The 24,308-nt window shown below is 32.1% G+C and overlaps 1 protein-coding gene across 1 annotated transcript in view; it reads right to left on the minus strand.

Annotated features, from left to right (window-relative positions):
• Positions 1-24,308, minus strand: part of LOC101898901 (synaptosomal-associated protein 25) — a 750,023-nt gene that overhangs the window by 677,640 nt on the left and 48,075 nt on the right. The window contains exon 2 of the mRNA XM_059126630.1: positions 7,360-7,459. Within this exon, the coding sequence (XP_058982613.1) occupies positions 7,360-7,458 (99 nt within the window). The 5' untranslated portion in view covers position 7,459. The remainder of the gene's footprint in view (positions 1-7,359; positions 7,460-24,308) is intronic.

A 24,308-nucleotide genomic window follows, 5' to 3' on the forward strand; every position in this document is an offset into this window, starting at 1 on the left:
GTTTTATAGGCTTTGCACAGTGGTTCAATCTGTTAGGACCTTATTATTATTAAGGATGGGTCCAATTTAGGTCTCTGAAACGGCTTTGGACTATAACCTATATATGAGCTGAAAGTGCTCGGAGAGACCTTTCATTTAAGCCTAGTTTGATCCGCGCAGGTTTTATAGGCTTTGCACAGAGTTTCAATCTGTTAGGACCTTCTTATTATCTGGATGTGTCCAATTTGGGTCTCTGAAACGGTTTTGGACAATAACCTATATATGGGCTGAAAGTGCTCGGAGAGACCTTTCATTTAAGCCTAGTTTGATCCGTGCAGGTTTTATAGGCTTTGCACAGTGGTTCAATGTGTTAGGACCTTATTATTATTAAGGATGGGTCCAATTTGGGTCTATGAAACGGTTTTGGAGTATAACCTATATATGGGCTGAAAGTGCTCGGAGAGACCTTTCATTTAAGCCTAGTTTGATCCGCGCAGGTTTTATAGGCTTTGCACAGTGGTTCAATCTGTTAGGACTTTCTTATTATCTGGATGGGTCCAATTTGGGTCTCTGAAACGGTTTTGGACTATAACCTATATATGGGCTGAAAGTGCTCGGAGAGACCTTTCATTTAAGCCTAGTTTGATCCGCGCAGGTTTTATAGGCTTTGCACAGTGGTTCAATCTGTTAGGACCTTATTATTATTAAGGATGGGTCCAATTTTGGTCTCTGAAACGGTTTTGGACTATAACCTATATATGGGCTGAATGTGCTCGGAGAGACCTTTCATTTAAGCCTAGTTTGATCCGCGCAGGTTTTATAGGCTTTGCACAGTGGTTCAATCTGTTAGGACCTTATTATTATTAAGGATGGGTCCAATTTGGGTCTCTGAAACGGCTTTGGACTATAACCTATATATGGGCTGAAAGTGCTCGGAGAGACCTTTCATTTAAGCCTAGTTTGATCCGCGCAGGTTTTATAGGCTTTGCACAGTGGTTCAATCTGTTAGGACCTTATTATTATTAAGGATGGGTCCAATTTGGGTCTCTGAAACGGTTTTGGACTATAACCTATATATGGGCTGAAAGTGCTCAGAGAGACCTTTCATTTAAGCCTAGTTTGATCCGCGCAGGTTTTATAGGCTTTGCACAGAGTTTCAATCTGTTAGGACCTTCTTATTATCTGGATGGGTCCAATTTGGGTCTCTGAAACGGTTTTGGACTATAACCTATATATGGGCTGAAAGTGCTCGGAGAGACCTTTCATTTAAGCCTAGTTTCATCCGCGCAGGTTTTATAGGCTTTGCACAGTGGTCCATTCCGTTTTTTTTACATCATAATAAAGATATGAGCCAATTCGGGTGTCTGAAACGGTTTGTTCTATAGTTGGTGCTGCATATTATTTATTTTATTTGTATTCAAGCCATTTTTATTACCGAAGTAATAAATTTTAATATAATAATTAACAAATAATTATATTTTTCAAAATTTTCTTTTTATGAAGTCTTTAGCAAAACTCTGTTAAGTCCTTAACAGAGCTCTGTTAAGTAACTGTGTTCTGTTAACATCCAATTTATCTTCACACCCATATTTATCTTCACACCCATACGGCTATATTCGATATTTTTAAAATTTTAACAGAACTTTTAACGGATTTAATTGTTTGAAAATTTCTAAATGCGTTATAAACGGTAGAGCGTATTCAAAGTTCGGCCCGGCCGAACTTACTGCTTTTTAACTTGTTTAAATTTGTAAATTCCAAAAGGAAAGCACAGAAATGTCCTAGCAGTATGAAACTTGGTGGTAGTGAATCTTACGATAACTAAGTGATTGATAATTTTTTTGCCGACTTTTTTCAATCATCTTACGTCTCGACTGCTTTTAACGGTTCTAATTGCTACAATATTGAGAAACGTTACGCTCCTCATTCTCTCCACGCCAAGGGCCATTCCAAAACTCTTCCAACTTTTGATATCACGAAGGATATCACATTATTAAACAGTATAATTTCGATGAGTTACAAACTGACGTTATTTATACTGATATTAGCAAAGTTTTTGGTATGGTAGTTTATAAGTTACTGTTGCATGAACTAAATTTAATGGATATCCAACATCCCTGTTAAAATGAATATCCTCCTACTTTGAAGATCATATCCAAGTAGTTATTTTTAATCAATCCTCTTCAAGGAATTTTATTGTTTCATGTACCCCAGAAATGTCACTTAGATCCATTATTATTGGTTCTTTACCTGAAAGATCTTCCGAATGTAGTTTGATTTTTCAAAAATTTAATGTAAGTTGATGATGTGAAGCTCTTCCTGCACACAAAATCACTTAGCGATTAAATCTCCTTACAATACTATTTACACTCCCTCGTAAACTGGTGTAGCGCAAAATGGTACGTCTCTTAATCTAAAAAATATAAAAGTTGTCGTTCTTTCGATCTCCGCCACTATTATCCAACTACATTACTGACTCCTACAAATTGGATAAAGTTGAATCTTCTGTTGATTTGAGCGTAATACTAAGCTTGGTTTGCATATTAATTCTTGCGTTAAAAAAGCAAAACCTTAACTGGTCTTCATTAAGCGTTGGTCCAAGGAGTTTGGTGATACTTACGTAATTAATAAATTATTTTTTAGCCTACTGCTCTAGAATATGGATGTAAATTGTGGATTCTATAAATTTTACTCTGATAAAATTGAATGAGTACAACTCAGTAAGATAAGTTCGTAAATTGGTCACGTTTTCGTGTAGCCCCCATTTAATGGTACGTCCTAATATTCGGTATTTTGAATAATGTCACAAAAATCATGAAAAATAAAGAATACAAAATTTCTAGATACACAATTGTATGAGAACTATTCAAAATTTAAACCTATATGGACATTTCTATGCAAAGATGCTCTTAGTAAACGAACACCTATAGTGGCAATTTACAGGAAATTCGGTTCAAAACTGTGAATAATACACTGAAAAAAGAGAGCAAATTCTAATCCAACTGCAATTGTTGTGCAGGGCCCAATATTAACTATTTCAAGCCACTTAGTCGCTGTAAATGTTCATCATATAATCATATAATATAAGCTTGTTGTTGTAGCACGTTGTAAAACAGTGTTAATATTCAGGTTTAACCTGGATACTTGTAATGTTAATATTCGTAATTATAGGAAATCTATGTTACGTGATGTAAACGATGACGATGTAAACATCTTCAAATTTGACTCACCTCAGCAGCGTGAAGTTTCGTTTTTTAAAATAACATTTTGTAACAGACTTTTTAAAACTATTGTTATTAGTTTGTCTGGTAAAATAATTTGTTTTCTGTGTAAGGGATTTAAACTATATTTGCATTATCTGACCTACAGTTCAACAAAATATATATCAGGGTCTTGATTGGTTTACCCCAATGAGATGTTTGCACAATTAAAAAAGCAGATTATTCAAATGAATTGAAATTCCACATTTTCACTGTACTGAACTATTAAAAGTATTCTTCCTCAAGGAAGACATATAACTCTGAAAACTCCAAATGTTATTCAAAATATTTAATATAGATGGGACAAAACCTTTGCATAATCCTTTTTATACCCTCCACCATACTATGGAGGGTATATTAACTTTTTCATTCCGTTTGTAACTCCTCGAAATACCCATGTCAGACCCAACAAAGTATATATATTTGATCAGAGTAAAATTCTGTCGATTAGCGATTTAGTGATATCCGTTTGTCTGTCCGTCTGTCTGTTGTAATCACGTTAGCTTTTAAACAAATTGAGATAGAAGGCTACAATTTTGTACACATGTGGACCACGAAGGTCTACGTTTCCATATAGCCACCCATATAACGGCAGCTACCAATATTCGGTATTTTGATAATTTTACCGACATTATTCACCGGATTTTTTTGTATTTGGTATTTGATGTTCATAATGGATACCAAAGCCTATGACAGAAAATTGTATGTGCAGGTCAACGTCTTCGTATAGATCCCATATAACGATACCTCCCAATATTCGGTATTTTGATGATTTTAGCATCATTTTAGCACACCGGAGTAGTTTCAAATTACGCATTTAGAGTTCGTAATGGGAACTACAGTCTGTGACAAAAACTTGTCTTTGAAGGTTCAGGTCTTCGAATAGGCCCCATATATCAGTAACTCCCTAAATTCGGTATTTTGACGATTTTAGATACAATACTCACCGAAATTATTTGAGATGTCGTATTTGAAGTTCGTAAAGGATGCTACAGCCTTTTTTCAATCATCTTACATCTCGACTGCTTTTAACGGTTCTAATTGCTACAATATTGAGAAATTAAATCATATTCTTCGTATTATCCTAACAGAAAATGAAGTTTTTTCTAGATTAAAAACGTTTCGCTCCTCATTCTCTCCACACCAAGCGCCATTCCAAAACTCTTCCAACTTTCGATATTACGAAGGATATCACATTATTAAACAGTATAATTTCGATGAGTTACAGACTGACGTTATTTATACTGATATTAGCAAAGTTTTTGGTACGGTAGTTTATAAGTTACTGTTGCATGAACTAAATTTAATGGATATCCCAACATCCCTGTTAAACTGAGTATCATATCCATAGTTATTTTTAATCAATCCTCTTCAAGGAATTTTATTGTTTCATGTACCCCAGGAATGTCACTAGATCCATTATTATTGGTTCTTTACCTGAAAGATCTTCCGAATGTAGTTTGATTTTTCAAAATTTTAATGTACGTTGATGATGTGAAGCTCTTCCTGCACACAAAATCACTTAGCGATTAAAACTCCTTACAATACTATTTACACTCCCTCGTAAACTGGTGTAGCGCAAAATGGTACGTCTCTTAATCTAAAAAATATAAAAGTTGTCGTTCTTTCGATCTCCGCCACTATTATCCAACTACATTACTGACTCCTACAAATTGGATAAAGTTGAATCTTCTGTTGATTTGAGCGTAATACTAAGCTTGGTTTGCATATTAATTCTTGCGTTAAAAAGCAAAACCTTGACTGGTCTTCATTAAGCGTTGGTCCAAAGAGTTTGGTGATACTTACGTAATTAATAAATTATTTTTTAGCCTGCTGCTCTAGAATATGGATGTAAATTGTGGATTCTATAAATTTTACTCTGATAAAATTGATTGGCCACGTTTTCGTGTAGCCCCCATTTAATGGTACGTCCTAATATTAGGTATTTTGAATAATGTCACAAAAATCATGAAAAATAAATAATAACAAATTTCTGGACACACATTTATTTGAGAACTATTCAAAAATTCAGACCTATATGGACATTTCTATGCAAAGATGTTCTTAGTAAACGAACACCTATAGTGGCAATTTACAGGAAATTCGGTTCAAAACTGTGAATAATACACTGAAAAAACCTTAAATCTTCCGGTACAGACATATTCGTGGACTGAAGCTGGAGTGATTTCCACACAGACGGATATATATATATATATATATATATATATATATATATGTATATATATATATATATATATATATATATATATATATATATATATATATATATATATATATATATATATATATATATATATATAATATATATATATATATATATATATATATATATATATATATATATATATATATATATATATATATATATAACTATGGATATGATATATATATCGAGATCGAAAAACCGACAACTTTTATATTTTTTAAATTAAGAGACGTACCATTTTGCGCTACACCAGTTTACGAGGGAGAGTAAATCATATTGTAAGGAGATTTACATTATCAGCGTACATTAAAATTTTGAAAAATCTAACTACATTCGGAAGATCTTTCAGGTAAAGAACTAATAATAATGAATCTAAGTGACATTTCTGGGGTACATGAAACAGTAGTATTCTTTGAAGAGGATTGATTAAAAATAACTTCTTGGATATGATTTTCAAAGTAGGAGGATATTCAGTTTAACAGGGATGTTGGGATACCCATTAAATTTAGTTCATGCAACAGTAACTTATAAACTACCGTACCAAAAACTTTGCTAATATCAGTATAAATAACGTCAGTCTGTTACTCGTGCACAAAACCACTGTGAACTTGACAAAAAAATTCTAATATATTGGTAATCATACATCTACCTTCAATGAAACCGTTTTAAAAAATTCGAAATTATACTGTTTAAATTATGTGATATCCTTCGTGATATCAAAAGTTGGAAGAGTTTTGGAATGGTGCTTGCCGTGGAGAGAATGAGGAGTGTAACGTTTTTAATCTAGAAAAAACTTCATCTTCTCTTAGGATAATACAAAGAGTATGATTTACTTTCTCAATATTGTAGCAATTAGAACCGTGGAAAGCATTCGAGATGTAAGATGATTGAAAAAAGTCGGCAAATAAATTATCAATCGCTTAGTTATCGTAAGATTCACTACCACCAAGTTTCATACTGCTAGGACATTTCTGTGCTTTCTTTTGGAATTTACAAATTTAAACAAGTTAAAAAGCAGTAAGTTCGGCCGGGCCGAACTTTGAATACCCTCCACCATTTATAACGAATTTAGAAATTTTCAAAAAATTAAATCCGTTAATAGTTCGGTTAAAATCTTAAAAATATCGAAGATAGCCGTTATATTGGGATCTATACGACGTGGAACTACATAAGCATTATCTGTCATAAGCCATTACCATATTCATATTCGAAACGTGAAATAAACGGTGAATAATGTAGCTAAACTTATAAAAATACCGTATATAGTAAGGTCCCGTTATATAGGAGCTATACAAAGACCTGGATCTGTATAGACAATTCTCTATCACAGGCTGTAGCATCCTTTACGAACTTCAAATAGGACATCTCAAATAATTTCGGTGAGTATTGTACCTAAAATCGTCAAAATACCGAATTTAGGGAGTTACTGATATATGGAGCCTATACGAAGACTTGAACCTTCAAAGACAATTTTTTGTCACAGACTGTAGTTCCCATTACGAACTCTAAATGCGTAATTTGAAACTACTCCGGTGTGCTAAAATGATGCTAAAATCATCAAAAATACCGAATATTGGGAGGTACCGTTATATGGGGGCTATACGAAGACGTTGACCTGCACATACAATTGTCTGTCATAGGATTTGGTATCCATTATGAACATCAAATGCCAAATTTTAAAAAATTCCGGTGAATAATGTCGGTAAAATTATCTAAATATTGAATGTTGGTAGGTACCATTATATGGGGGGCTATATGTTGTAGGGTCTAAGATGTATATTTCGTATTTACGGGCTAACAAAATTAATATATCTTTCATACTATAGTAGAGTATAAAAAATTAATAAATGATTAACTATAAAAAATTCCATATATGTGTTATATGTAACTTACCTCATCTGCCACACTATTTGCTTTAATTTGCAACTCTTCCAGCTCTGTTTTAGGGACTGGCGGACCAGCAACTTCTTCAGGATTTTCAACTGATGGCATTCTACAAAAAAATCAAGACATATAAACGTTATTAAATATTTTCAAGAATTAATTTCAAATATTTCTATTTTCAACATTGCAGATTTTATATTTTCCTTATAGACGGCTGAACCGACTTTCTTAAAATGTGCTAGGGAGATGGAGCTATTTTAGTGGAGATCAATATTGGCGAGACTCAAAGGGTCTTATATTGAGACAAGCCCTTATATAAATTAGAAATTAAGGGAGTTTTAAAATATTTAACATTTGAATTTAATTTAAAAGTTGGCAACCCTGTAAGAGTAGACGACAAATTACTAAAAGCTCCGCTATCTGAATTCTTATTTTTCATGTTAAAACGTACATTGCAATTTTTAAGGACTCAATCTAGACTCGAAACTTTTGTTGCTGATATTGATACTGCTGTGTTGCGTAACTTTTGCAGTGTTGCTGTTTTTGCATTGTAGTTGCATTTGCCTGTTTCTTTTTGTTGTTTTCAAGTTTTTGCTGCTTTTTTTAATATGCCACTTAAATTCAAGGCTTGTAATCAACACTTTACTAAGACACAGGGCAGTGCGTTGTGTAAAAGTTGTGACTGCTGGTTACGTGCAGCTTGTGCAGACATAGATGGAAAAAACTAAAGCCTTCATGGCCAATAAATAGTATTAACAATATAAATATTCCTGAGTAAACTTAAACTTGGCTCCCCAGGCATACCTTAAAAAAATACAAAAAACAAGGGCAATATTCATCTATATACCATAAGCAACAATACAAAAAAAAAAAAATAAATAATTGCCACCGTCATCAGATAAAGTTAAAAAAAAGATAATTTAAAATAAGAACAGTAATATTACAACCACGTCTCCATTCAACGAACTAATCTCAAGCGATTCAATAGTCTTTAGCGAAACGCATTGTTGGACTGTGAAAAAAAATCAAAGTTCAACAGACAAATGATTCCATATTCTAGCAACACGTATCACAAAGGAGTTTAACAGAATTTTTAAAAGATTATATTTTTTGAAAATTTCCAAATTCGTTCAAAATGGTGGAGGGTATTCAAAGTTCGGTCCAGCCGAAATTGCTGCTTTTTAGCTTGTAACATTATTAGTCGACTGTTACCATAGATTTATTAAAATTAATATTTTGTAGACAATAATGCTCATGACTAAATTAGGATAACAGAAAAAATTAATATAATCAACAAGTAAAAAACATAATTTCTACCGGACCGAACTTTAAATACCCTCCACTATTAGCTAAAGAAACCATTTTTATATAAAAGCATCTCGATTCAAACGTATTCCACTTCAAACTACAAATACCAGAGAGGTCGGTTAGATAATGCAGTTAAAGCTTACAAAAAAACAATTAAGTTGATTAGACAGAATGTGACTAAAATCGTCAATATACCGAACATCCGAAGGTACCGTTATATGTGCACTAGGAAATTGTAGATCCACCTATTTAAAGCTCTGCCACTGGATGTAAAACCCATTACGAACCATAATTACCAATTTTTAGAGAAATCGGTGAAAAAATGTGACTAAAACCATCAAACTACCGAAACCATCAGACACCGTCATATTGGGGTTATACGAAAACCTGGACCTATATATGCAATGTTCCCCCACCGGAGCTAAAACCTACTGAACTACAAATACAATAAATTGTGGCTACAACCACCAAAATAACGGATATCGGGAGATATTGCTATAGAGGCTGGCTAAAGGGAAGGTCAGCTGGTTTTGCGAAAAAAAGAACATCCGCTTTGGTCAAGCGTTGACATTTCTTGTTCGTTCAAATAATGTGGTCATTTGTCTGTGTACTTAAAGTCTAGTCAATTGATTATTGCTTTAAAATTAAAAGGACTATCGAAACCCATTATAAAACATCTGCGAAACCCTAAATTTTCTTCCGTAACCCGATTATATTTTTCGTAAAATTTATAAGCGTAAACTTAATGAACCGAATTTTGAACAAAAAACCCGTATTTCAACTTAAAAGAAACGATACGATATCTATAACATCGAGTTAATATTATATAATTAAATTATAAATATGTTGAAAATTGCTTGGAGGGTAGCTACAGCGATGATTTTTGAAAATCAGTTTTGTGTGAGGAACTGGATAATGTATGTTTGTTTTTACACATAACGCTGAACCGAAGCGAACGGAACCAAAACCACGGTTCGGGACTACTGAAAACACATTCCAAAAACTGAAACATGGTTCAAAAAGGAGCGTAAATACTTTGCAACTTCTTTAAAATGTACGATTAGTTCGTCGCAATGAATAACATTCTACTATAAGGATCATCCATTTAGTATTATTCTACCTATTACGGAACACGAATTGAGAAATACTCTGTTACTGACAATGCACCCGTGCTAGTCAACAACAACAACATGAATAACATTTGGAAATAAGCAGAAATCAAACAACTGGATAATAAATCATTATAAGAATTGAAAGTGAATAAAGTGTATTATCGGCTTGATAAACAAAAATAAAAATATTACTTTTTACACTATAAAGGAAACAAATAAAAAAGAGGTTAAAAAATATGTTTATAATGGCTACTGCTTCGAATATGGGCCCTCCATCCTGTCACCCCTTCCTGGTCCTTCGCAAAAGGAAAATAAGAACGATATGAAAAGTGTTATTAGACTTTACGTAGAATAGTCTAGGGAAGCTGTCAAGAAAATGTTGAAATGTTGTTGAGGTTATCGTGGAGACCAAGAGAATATCTCGTTGATTTACACAAGATCACGAAAGTAGTAAAATGTTTAAGAGATTTTTCAGGAAATCCGACAGAATACAGCACTTGGAAGAAGAGTGTAGAAAGGACTTACTAGCAATAGTATTGAAGTCCCTTAGAAACTACTTGTATGACTCAGCGAAAATGAAAATATTTGCACTGACATTTGCTCTAAATAATAAGAACTTTAATTGTAAATTGATAAGATGGAAAGCATTTTTAGAAGATATGAAGTAACTCAAAAACCAGAAGGATATACTGTCGTTGCTGACGTTCTTCTAAGAATTTCTCATGTGAACTCGCAACTTATCTGTGTAACGACAACACAAAATAACGATGAAAGTTTATCTCATAACTTCATTTCATTTACGGATGCTACTATAAATGATTTTAAAATCCAAGTTATATTATCTTTGAAGATCTAACATTAAACCAAATTGAGATAATCTTTCCCACTTACCGCAGACACACAATTTCTGATCCAAATGTTTCTAATGTCAATCTGAAATCTATCCTAAAATATGTCTAATTTTTTTCGTTACCAACTGCATCAAAACAGATGACAGCATTTTAGGAAAGATTTAAAGACAACTGTAGTCAATATAAAATTAAATACACTCGGTCTATAGTAAAGGATATAACTGGTAAGTTCGGCCCGGCCGAACTTACAGCTTTTATTCTTGTTATTATTTAAAAGAAAATTATACCTACAGCAATAGACAGATTTTTGAAATATGCGCAAGCTAGAATGATGTCATCAGAAGCAAAATAATAGCAGGATGATACTTACTGATATAAATTTTATATTTATAGATAAATGAAATATGTACATTATAAATTATTATTATTTTTTGTGATCATTTTTCATTTATACGGCAGTAAAAAATCTGTGTGGACTAGAATGAACTATTTTAACCAAACCAGCTTATACTTCTTCAATGAACTAGATCATTCTTCAATTGTAAAAGTATATAAAATGCAATGCCCTATAGACCCAACAAAATCACTCAAAAACACCCAGTCATTGGAGGACATTCGTATTCGATGTGTTATCAGGAATTCGACTCCTTATTGTGCTTACTTAAATGACTCAATTTTTGTATTTGGCTATCTAATACTAAGGAAAACTAGAATTGATTTTATGGAACGTCTTTAAACGGAATGAATTACTCAAATGGCTAATCAAAATATAGTTGGGAATTTTATCCCGCTAGAGTTTTTTTCTTTTCAATAAAATTTATTCATTTATTCTTTTCGTATACAAAGGCCTCTGCGCCATTAAGGCATTTTAGAGGCAAGTCGACACAATTTAAACAACTAATATATGAATAACATACATATCAATTTTTTAAAATGTACAAATAAAATAGTTTTAAAATTTATCTTTAAAATTTAGGAGTTCTTCAACATTTCGTAACAGACATTTTTTAATTTCTGAATTATAAAGTGAATATCTTCTAATATTTCTCAATTCATGGGGTAAATCATTATATAATTTACTACCAAAATGTTGGATACGTTGCTTAGTTTTTTCACTACGGCAGACTACTACTTGTAGTAGGACATTATTGCGAGTATTATATGAAATATTGTATGATGTCCAATGTCATTTACACATTTGCAGACATATAATAATGATTGAATTTTATGAATACCATGAACTGGTAAAGCCGTTGGAAATTTATATTTATACAAATTTAGCATAGAGTACATCAATGGCAAATTTGCAACTGAATTTATTGCTTTATTTTGCATTCGTTGTATCGATTTCAAATGTACAGTGGCTCCATATCCATAAATGATTGCCAAATAGTTGATATGACTTTGAATAAGAGCCTAGAATAAAAAAAAACTTGGTTTCACGGTCAAATTTCTTCCTGAATTTATACAAAATACCTATTGCAGGTGCGAGTTTGGATCAATATGAAGATTCCACGAAAGGTTATTTTGTACATGCAAACATACAAACTTCTTGAACTTAATTTCCATCAGCATGAATACTGAAACTTCCTAATATGGTCTAAACCGTATTAATTTTGCCTTTGTAGAATTAACAAAAAGTCGATTCAAAGGACATATTCAAATATTAATGAAGAATCATGTTCCATATACGATCTTACGCCAATTTCATGATTATATGTTCCTTGATTGTTTTATAGGTTGGCTTCTTCCTACGAAGCTTTAATAGCTTTTCCATTAATCCACGGTGCAATTCTTTTCTTTAAGACGTATGTAGAATTTTTATTGACTGAGCTGTTTTCTAGAGCATTGTAAATACACGAAATCAAATTAGAAGTATCAATAGAGGGATTCATTGTAAACAGCAATAAGGGAATTTGCACTTGAACAACCCTTTTACCTTTTTATAATCACGAACAATGAAGTTACTTGATATTATATCAGACTGCCCAATAGTTATATCAATTACGCATGATATTAGTTTATGGTCCGATAAATAATGTTTCACAGAGCTAACTTGACGAGCTTTTCCAAATTGGTATAAACGTGACCAATAGAAGTATTACTAAGCTTTCTTGTAACCAACGTATCACAGTTTCTGAAATCAAATGACGAAAGCAAATTAAGCAAATCATTAGTTACTGCAGTTTGTAAAACATCAATGTTTCAATCACCAAACAAAAAAAAAAAAAAAAACAAGGATTCGAACCAAACTGCTTAAATACATTTTCCAACATTCTTAAAAAACACGATGTTCTACATCTCTGCGACCGGTAGAATGTCACTATGTTTAATGTCTTGACATCCACAAGCTTTGCAACAATAATTTTAACACTTTGTTGACTAACACATTTTTTCACCTTGAAAAACAAGTTATTCTTTATAAGTAATGATGTACCACCATAGCCTTCCGACCTGCAGCAATGAACAACATCGTATCCTATAATTTTATATATCTGGCTTAAATCGTTATTTAACCGAGTTTCTTGTGTACAGATAATCGCAGGTAAAACAAAAAATTTTAAAGCTGTTTAATTTGGAAATAGATGAAATGCTCCTGGCATTTACAGAGATAATATTTAATTTTTTAGGAATTGTTTAATTGTTCATTTAATAAATCTATATTTGTAAAATAATTATTCAACATCATTAAAAAGGATTCGATTTTTAATAATATTTTCCGAAAAACTAACATATGAACATGATTAATAAATCCATCATCCTCCACCTAATGCCTTTATTTACGCCGTTGCTGTACATAACTTGGGGCTTTCTCCAATAAATTTTCCACATCATCCATATCATTTATCAGTCTTGGCTAGATAATTCACTTCGTTTGGCATAAACTGTTCCACCAGTCCCATATACACCTCTACATCCGATTTTCTTCAAATTCTTTGCATAATTAAGTAAGCTCATAGTTTCCTTACTTAAAAAATCATTTACAAATACCGTCTTATTCGCCTCAACATCTTTCAACTTTGGACGTCAGTTTCCGAGATATTTGCCATTAGTAACAATACAAAAAATTAATGCCACCGTCATCAGATAAAGATAATAAAAAGATAATTTAAAATAAAAATATAATAAAATATTTAAAATAAAATATTACAACCACGTCTCCATTCAACGAACTAATCTCAAATGATTCAACAGTTTTCAGCGACACGCATTTTTGGACTGTGAAAAAATTCAAAGTTCAACGGGCAAATGATTCCATATTCTAGCAACACGTATCACAAAGGACTTCTCAAAAATAGTGCTAAATATCCTAGGCATAAAAAATCTGAGTGGTCCTAGATGACATATTAAAGCTAAACATATTATTTCGCAAAACGGTTGCACCATTTTGAACAATCTTATAAAATGCACCTAAAATCCTACTACAAATATATAGTTCAAAATCAACGCCCAGTAAACTCACAACATAACCCGAAATGTGCTCACGCCTTTTCACACCATAGACGAATCGTACAATAGAGTTAACTATACGTTGCAACCTACAGGAAACACGATCAATCGTACCAGAAAATATATCTAAGCCATAAGTCACATGAGGCATAAGAAGTGCAGTAGCCAATCGTCTTCTAACCCACTGAGGAACATACATATTACTTAAGTAGAGCTTGCGAATAATTCCAAAGACTTTACGTTGAACAGTGTCAACATGAAATTCAAATTGTTAAATGATTCAACCAAAGTACCTAACATCCTATGCTTGATAACAAACACTACTGGATTCCGATCCAAAGTAATGTTAAGATCATACACCCGACTTCCAAACATCATTGCTTTTGTTTTAAAAGTGTATATTGTCAGTGAATTATCTAAAGACCACTGATTAAACCTAGCAAGAAAATTATTTATCTGCACTCAACTGGACCTATATATGCAATGTTCCCCCACCGGAGCTAAAACCTACTGAACTACAAATACAGAAAAGTGTGGCTACAACCATCAAAATAACGGATATCGGGAGATATTGCTATATAGAGGATACTTTACAAACGGGAAGGAACAGGAAAAAGAACTATCGAAACCCATTATAAAACATCTGCGAAACCCTAAATTTTCTTCCGTAACCCGATTATATTTTTCGTAAAATTTATAAGCGTAAACTTAATGAACCGAATTTTGAACAAAAAACCCGTATTTCAACTTAAAAGAAACGATACGATACCTATAACATCGAGTTAATATTATATAATTAAATTATAAATATGTTGAAAATTGCTTGGAGGGTAGCTACAGCGATGATTTTTGAAAATCAGTTTTGTGTGAGGAACTGGATAATGTATGTTTGTTTTTACACATAACGCTGAACCGAAGCGAACGGAACCAAAACCACGGTTCGGGACTACTGAAAACACATTCCAAAAACTGAAACATGGTTCAAAAAGGAGCGTAAATACTTTGCAACTTCTTTAAAATGTACGATTAGTTCGTCGCAATGAATAACATTCTACTATAAGGATCATCCATTTAGTATTATTCTACCTATTACGGAACACGAATTGAGAAATACTCTGTTACTGACAATGCACCCGTGCTAGTCAACAACAACAACATGAATAACATTTGGAAATAAGCAGAAATCAAACAACTGGATAATAAATCATTATAAGAATTGAAAGTGAATAAAGTGTATTATCGGCTTGATAAACAAAAATAAAAATAATACTTTTTACACTATAAAGGAAACAAATAAAAAAGAGGTTAAAAAATATGTTTATAATGGCTACTGCTTCGAATATGGGCCCTCCATCCTGTCACCCCTTCCTGGTCCTTCGCAAAAGGAAAATAAGAACGATATGAAAAGTGTTATTAGACTTTACGTAGAATAGTCTAGGGAAGCTGTCAAGAAAATGTTGAAATGTTGTTGAGGTTATCGTGGAGACCAAGAGAATATCTCGTTGATTTACACAAGATCACGAAAGTAGTAAAATGTTTAAGAGATTTTTCAGGAAATCCGACAGAATACAGCACTTGGAAGAAGAGTGTAGAAAGGACTTACTAGCAATAGTATTGAAGTCCCTCAGAAACTACTTGTATGACTCAGCGAAAATGAAAATATTTGCACTGACATTTGCTCTAAATAATAAGAACTTTAATTGTAAATTGATAAGATGGAAAGCATTTTTAGAAGATATGAAGTAACTCAAAAACCAGAAGGATATACTGTCGTTGCTGACGTTCTTCTAAGAATTTCTCATGTGAACTCGCAACTTATCTGTGTAACGACAACACAAAATAACGATGAAAGTTTATCTCATAACTTCATTTCATTTACGGATGCTACCATAAATGATTTTAAAATCCAAGTTATATTATCTTTGAAGATCTAACATTAAACCAAATTGAGATAATCTTTCCCACTTGCCGCAGACACACAATTTCTGATCCAAATGTTTCTAATGTCAATCTGAAATCTATCCTAAAATATGTCTAAATTTTTTCGTTACCAACTGCATCAAAACAGATGACAGCATTTTAGGAAAGATTTAAAGACAACTGTAGTCAATATAAAATTAAATACACTCGGTCTATAGTAAAAGATATAACTGGTAAGTTCGGCCCGGCCGAACTTACAGCTTTTATTCTTGTTATTATTTAAAAGAAAATTATACCTACAGCAATAGACAGATTTTTGAAATATGCGCAAGCTAGAATGATGTCATCAAAAAATCTTGTAATAGCAGGATGATACTTACTGATATAAATTTTATATTTATAGATAAATGAAATATGTACGTATATGTATATAAATTATTATTTTTTGTGTTCATTTTTCATTTATACGGCAGTAAAAAATCTGTATGGACTAGAATGTACTATTTTAACCAAACCAGCTTATACTTCTTCAATGAACTAGATCATTCTTGAATTGTAAAAGTATATGAAATGCAATGCCCTATAGACCCAACAAAATCACTCAAAAACACCCAGTCATTGGAGGACATTCGTATTCGATGTATTATCAGGAATTCGACTCCTTATTGTGCTTACTTAAATGACTCAATTTTGTATTTGGCTATCTAATACTAAGGAAAACTAGAATTGATTTTATGAAACGTGTTTAAACGGAATGAATTACTCAAATTGCTAATCAAAATATAGTTGGGAATTTTATCCCGCTAGAGTTTTTTTCTTTTCAATAAAATTTATTCATTTATTCTTTTCGTATACAAAGGCCTCTGCGCCATTAAGGCATTTTAGAGGCAAGTCGACACAATTTAAACAACTAATATATGAATAACATACATATCAATTTTTTAAAATGTACAAATAAAATAGTTTTAAAATTTATCTTTAAAATTTAGGAGTTCTTCAACATTTCGTAACAGACATTTTTTAATTTCTGAATTATAAAGTGAATATCTTCTAATATTTCTCAATTCATGGGGTAAATCATTATATAATTTACTACCAAAATGTTGGATACGTTGCTTAGTTTTTTCACTACGGCAGACTACTACTTGTAGTAGGACATTATTGCGAGTATTATATGAAATATTGTATGATGTCCAATGTCATTTACACATTTGCAGACATATAATAATGATTGAATTTTATGAATACCATGAACTGGTAAAGCCGTTGGAAATTTATATTTATACAAATTTAGCATAGAGTACATCAATGGCAAATTTGCAACTGAATTTATTGCTTTATTTTGCATTCGTTGTATCGATTTCAAATGTACAGTGGCTCCATATCCATAAATGATTGCCAAATAGTTGATATGACTTTGAATAAGATCCTAGAATAAAAAAAACTTGGTTTCACGGTCAAATTTCTTCCTGAATTTATACAAAATACCTATTGCAGGTGCGAGTTTGGATCAATATGAAGATTCCACGAAAGGTTATTTTGTACATGCAAACATACAAACTTCTTGAACTTCATTTCCATCAGCATGAATACTGAAACTTCCTCTAAAACGAACATATGGTCTAAACCGTATTAATTTTGTCTTTGTAGAATTAACAAAAAGTCGATTCAAAGGACATATTCAAATATTAATGAAGCATCATGTTCCATATACGATCTTACGCCAATTTCATGATTATATATTCCTTGATTGTTTTATAGGTTGGCTTCTTCCTACGAAGCTTTAATAGCTTTTCCATTAATCCACGGTGCAATTCTTTTCTTTAAGTCGTATGTAGGATTTTTATTGACTGTGCTGTTTTCTAGAGCATTGTAAATACACGAAATCAAATTAGAAGTATCAATAGAGGGATTCATTGTAAACAGAAATAAGGGAATTTGCACTTGAACAACCCTTTTACCTTTTTATAATCACGAACAATGAAGTTACTTGATATTATATCAGACTACCCAATAGTTAAATCAATTACGCATGATATTAGTTTATGGTCCGATAAATAATGTTTCACAGAGCTAACTTGACGAGCTTTTCCAAATTGGTATAAACGTGACCAATAGAAGTATTACTAAGCTTTCTAGTCTGTTTGTAAAACATCAATGTTTCAATCACCAAACAAAAAAAAAATACAAGGATTCAAACCAAACTGCTTAAATACATTTTCCAACATTCTCAAAAAACACGATGTTCTACATCTCTGCGATCGGTAGAATGTCACTATGTTTAATGTCTTGACATCCACAAGCTTTGCAACAATAATTTTAACACTTTGTTGACTAACACATTTTTTCACCTTGAAAAACAAGTTATTCTTTATAAGTAATGATGTACCACCATAGCCTTCCGACCTGCAGCAATGAACAACATCGTATCCTATAATTTTATATATCTGGCTTAAATCGTTATTTAACCGAGTTTCTTGTATACAGATAATCGCAGGTAAAACAAAAAATTTTAAAGCTGTTTAATTTGGAAATAGATGAAATGCTCCTGGCATTTACAGAGATAATATTTAATTTTTTAAGGAATTGTTTAATTGTTCATTTAATAAATCTATATTTGTAAAATAATTATTCAACATCATTAAAAAGGATTCGATTTTTAATAATATTTTCCGAAAAACTAACATATGAACATGATTCATAAATCCATCATCCTCCACCTCATGCCTTTATTTACGCCGTTGCTGTACATAACTTGGGGCTTTCTCCAATCAATTTTCCACATCATCCATATCATTTATCAGTCTTGGCTAGATAATTCACTTCGTTTGGCATAAACTCTTCCACCAGTCCCATATACACCTCTAAATCCAATTTTCTTCAAATTCTTTGCATAATTAAGTAAGCTCATAGTTTCCTTACTTAAAAAATTATTTACAAATACCGTCTTATTCGCCTCAACATCTTTCAACTTTGGGTTAATAGACATCAGCATATCATTCGATTTCTTTGAATCAAATTTAACAACAATTGACTTGCTTCTATTTCGGTTATCATTCCGTTTCAAAATATTTTCGGTGGCAGTTAATTTATTTGCTTCAACTCCCATAACGACACAATCAATTCTTACTCTTTGATCGTTTAAGAATTTAACAGATTTCTTTAATTCGGTAACTTCAATCTTTAGAGCCCTGTTCTCTTTCTGCACACTTTCAAGTTTTTTTTTATTATTTTCTGTTACTCCTCTCAGAATATCATCAAATTGCTTTGACATAAAACTCATCGCATCTTCGCACAAACAACATGAAATTCTCCCTCACACCTATCGCACTCTATGCTTTCATCTTCTTCGTCAACGACTTATTTGGATTCAACACAAACTGTTTCTTTTTTTAAACTGCGTCTACTTGTTGTAGGCATTCCATAAATCTCAGAATTCCGTTTGTTAGTTTATACAATCACCGTATTTTTTGCTTTTATTTTTTATTTATTTATTCAATTTCCATTCCATACTACCAAAACCCTTCAGTGCTTAACAATATAAATATTCCTGAGTAAACTCAAACTTCAAAAAATACAAAAAACAAGGGCAATATTCATCTATATACCATTAGTAACAATACAAAAAATTAATGCCACCGTCATCAGATAAAGATAATAAAAAGATAATTTAAAATAAAAATATAATAAAATATTTAAAATAAAATATTACAACCACGTCTCCATTCAACGAACTAATCTCAAATGATTCAACAGTTTTCAGCGACACGCATTTTTGGACTGTGAAAAAATTCAAAGTTCAACGGGCAAATGATTCCATATTCTAGCAACACGTATCACAAAGGACTTCTCAAAAATAGTGCTAAATATCCTAGGCATAAAAAATCTGAGTTGTCCTAGATGACATATTAAAGCCAAACATATTATTTCGCAAAACAGTTGCACCATTTTGAACAATCTTATAAAATGCACCTAAAATCCTACTACAAATATATTGTTCAAAATCAACGCCCAGTAAACTCACAACATAACCCGAAATGTGCTCACGCCTTTTCACACCATAGACGAATCGTACAATAGAGTTAACTATACGTTGCAACCTACAGGAAACACGATCAATCGTACCAGAAAATATCTCTAAGCCATAAGTCACATGAGGCATAAGAAGTGCAGTAGCCAATCGTCTTCTAACCCACTGAGGAACATACATATTAGTTAAGTAGAGCTTGCGAATAATTCCAAAGACTTTACGTTGAACAGTGTCAACATGAAATTCAAATGATTAAATGATTCAACCAAAGTACCTAACATCCTATGCTTGATAACAAACACTACTGGATTCCGATCCAAAGTAATGTTAAGATCATACACCCGACTTCCAAACATCATTGCTTTTGTTTTAAAAGTGTATATTGTCAGTGAATTATCTAAAGACCACTGATTAAACCTAGCAAGAAAATTATTTATTCTGCACTCAACGGCATCTGGAGAGGAAGTATCATCCTTCAAAATAAGATAAACATCATCCGCAAACAAAACCGGTGTACAACTTAACCTACTAAAACTCTCAGCAAGACTATTCACATAGAGGACAAACAGCAACGGACCCACACCGAACCTTGTGGCACACCACAAGTAAGAGAAAGCATTCTTGAAGATAAATAACAAACATAAAAAACAAATTGCGATCTACCACTAATAAGAAATTATAAGCTTACAATCAGTATCAGAAAAATTAAAATCATTCTTAAGCTTTCTAATCAGCATAAATGCCTTAATAAGATCTAAAGACGCCACTTCTGTATTCCTGTTCAAATTTAAATTACCCCTAATCTCATCAGTCATATAGAGTAACAATCCTGTTGCACTGTGATTTTAATAGGAAGAAAACTGCTCGCTATAAATATATCTCCTTACGTGTGATAAAGCTTGGACCTTCATAATGTGTTCACAAACTTTAGAAACAACTGGAAGAATATATATTGGTCTAAGATCGTCAGGGTTGATTACAACACTACTTTCTGGTATTGGGACCACACGAGCTGTCTTCCACAAAAGGGGGTACGCAGAGGTCATAAGAATATAATTAAACACGTCCAAAACATAATCAGAAATGTATGAAAAAATGAACTTCAAAAATCGGGCGGTATAGCATCTGCTCCAACAAATTTAGATTTAATTTTATATAGCGCTATAAAAATGTCATCAACATGAACACAACTAAAGGAGAACCCAGCATCTGATCCAGTTAACTCCGGCATAGTTATTATCAATAAATGGTGAAATTACAACATTAATATCAAAATATTCCCCTATGCAACCTGAACTCCTCAAAAAGGGCCAATAGTAAAATTGTCTGTGTTCGCGTCGGACAACAGATTTCGCCAAACCTACTGAACTACAAATACAGAAAAGTGTGGCTACAACCATCAAAATAACGGATATCGGGAGATATTGCTATATAGAGGATACTTTACAAACGGGAAGGAACGGGAAAAAGAACTATCGAAACCCATTATAAAACATCTGCGAAACCCTAAATTTTCTTCCGTAACCCGATTATATTTTTCGTAAAATTTATAAGCGTAAACTCAATGAACCGAATTTTGAACAAAAAACCCGTATTTCAACTTAAAAGAAACGATACGATACCTATAACATCGAGTTAATATTATATAATTAAATTATAAATATGTTGAAAATTGCTTGGAGGGTAGCTACAGCGATGATTTTTGAAAATCAGTTTTGTGTGAGGAACTGGATAATGTATGTTTGTTTTTACACATAACGCTGAACCGAAGCGAACGGAACCAAAACCACGGTTCGGGACTACTGAAAACACATTCCAAAAACTGAAACATGGTTCAAAAAGGAGCGTAAATACTTTGCAACTTCTTTAAAATGTACGATTAGTTCGTCGCAATGAATAACATTCTACTATAAGGATCATCCATTTAGTATTATTCTACCTATTACGGAACACGAATTGAGAAATACTCTGTTACTGACAATGCACCAGTGCTAGTCAACAACAACAACATGAATAACATTTGGAAATAAGCAGAAATCAAACAACTGGATAATAAATCATTATAAGAATTGAAAGTGAATAAAGTGTATTATCGGCTTGATAAACAAAAATAAAAATAATACTTTTTACACTATAAAGGAAACAAATAAAAAAGAGGTTAAAAAATATGTTTATAATGGCTACTGCTTCGAATATGGGCCCTCCATCCTGTCACCCCTTCCTGGTCCTTCGCAAAAGGAAAATAAGAACGATATGAAAAGTGTTATTAGACTTTACGTAGAATAGTCTAGGGAAGCTGTCAAGAAAATGTTGAAATGTTGTTGAGGTTATCGTGGAGACCAAGAGAATATCTCGTTGATTTACACAAGATCACGAAAGTAGTAAAATGTTTAAGAGATTTTTCAGGAAATCCGACAGAATACAGCACTTGGAAGAAGAGTGTAGAAAGGACTTACTAGCAATAGTATTGAAGTCCCTCAGAAACTACTTGTATGACTCAGCGAAAATGAAAATATTTGCACTGACATTTGCTCTAAATAATAAGAACTTTAATTGTAAATTGATAAGATGGAAAGCATTTTTAGAAGATATGAAGTAACTCAAAAACCAGAAGGATATACTGTCGTTGCTGACGTTCTTCTAAGAATTTCTCATGTGAACTCGCAACTTATCTGTGTAACGACAACACAAAATAACGATGAAAGTTTATCTCATAACTTCATTTCATTTACGGATGCTACCATAAATGATTTTAAAATCCAAGTTATATTATCTTTGAAGATCTAACATTAAACCAAATTGAGATAATCTTTCCCACTTACCGCAGACACACAATTTCTGATCCAAATGTTTCTAATGTCAATCTGAAATCTATCCTAAAACATGTCTAAATTTTTTCGTTACCAACTGCATCAAAACAGATGACAGCATTTTAGGAAAGATTTAAAGACAACTGTAGTCAATATAAAATTAAATACACTCGGTCTATAGTAAAAGATATAACTGGTAAGTTCGGCCCGGCCGAACTTACAGCTTTTATTCTTGTTATTATTTAAAAGAAAATTATACCTACAGCAATAGACAGATTTTTGAAATATGCGCAAGCTAGAATGATGTCATCAAAAAATCTTGTAATAGCAGGATGATACTTACTGATATAAATTTTATATTTATAGATAAATGAAATATGTACGTATATGTATATAAATTATTATTATTTTTGTGTTCATTTTTCATTTATACGGCAGTAAAAAATCTGTATGGACTAGAATGTACTATTTTAACCAAACCAGCTTATACTTCTTCAATGAACTAGATCATTCTTGAATTGTAAAAGTATATGAAATGCAATGCCCTATAGACCCAACAAAATCACTCAAAAACACCCAGTCATTGGAGGACATTCGTATTCGATGTATTATCAGGAATTCGACTCCTTATTGTGCTTACTTAAATGACTCAATTTTGTATTTGGCTATCTAATACTAAGGAAAACTAGAATTGATTTTATGAAACGTCTTTAAACGGAATGAATTACTCAAATTGCTAATCAAAATATAGTTGGGAATTTTATCCCGCTAGAGTTTTTTTCTTTTCAATAAAATTTATTCATTTATTCTTTTCGTATACAAAGGCCTCTGCGCCATTAAGGCATTTTAGAGGCAAGTCGACACAATTTAAACAACTAATATATGAATAACATACATATCAATTTTTTAAAATGTACAAATAAAATAGTTTTAAAATTTATCTTTAAAATTTAGGAGTTCTTCAACATTTCGTAACAGACATTTTTTAATTTCTGAATTATAAAGTGAATATCTTCTAATATTTCTCAATTCATGGGGTAAATCATTATATAATTTACTACCAAAATGTTGGATACGTTGCTTAGTTTTTTCACTACGGCAGACTACTACTTGTAGTAGGACATTATTGCGAGTATTATATGAAATATTGTATGATGTCCAATGTCATTTACACATTTGCAGACATATAATAATGATTGAATTTTATGAATACCATGAACTGGTAAAACCGTTGGAAATTTATATTTATACAAATTTAGCATAGAGTACATCAATGGCAAATTTGCAACTGAATTTATTGCTTTATTTTGCATTCGTTGTATCGATTTCAAATGTACAGTGGCTCCATATCCATAAATGATTGCCAAATAGTTGATATGACTTTGAATAAGAGCCTAGAATAAAAAAAACTTGGTTTCACGGTCAAATTTCTTCCTGAATTTATACAAAATACCTATTGCAGGTGCGAGTTTGGATC

Source organism: Musca domestica, unplaced genomic scaffold, assembly GCF_030504385.1.
Source record: "Musca domestica strain aabys unplaced genomic scaffold, Musca_domestica.polishedcontigs.V.1.1 4, whole genome shotgun sequence".
Classification (NCBI taxonomy): Eukaryota; Metazoa; Arthropoda; class Insecta; order Diptera; family Muscidae; genus Musca; species Musca domestica.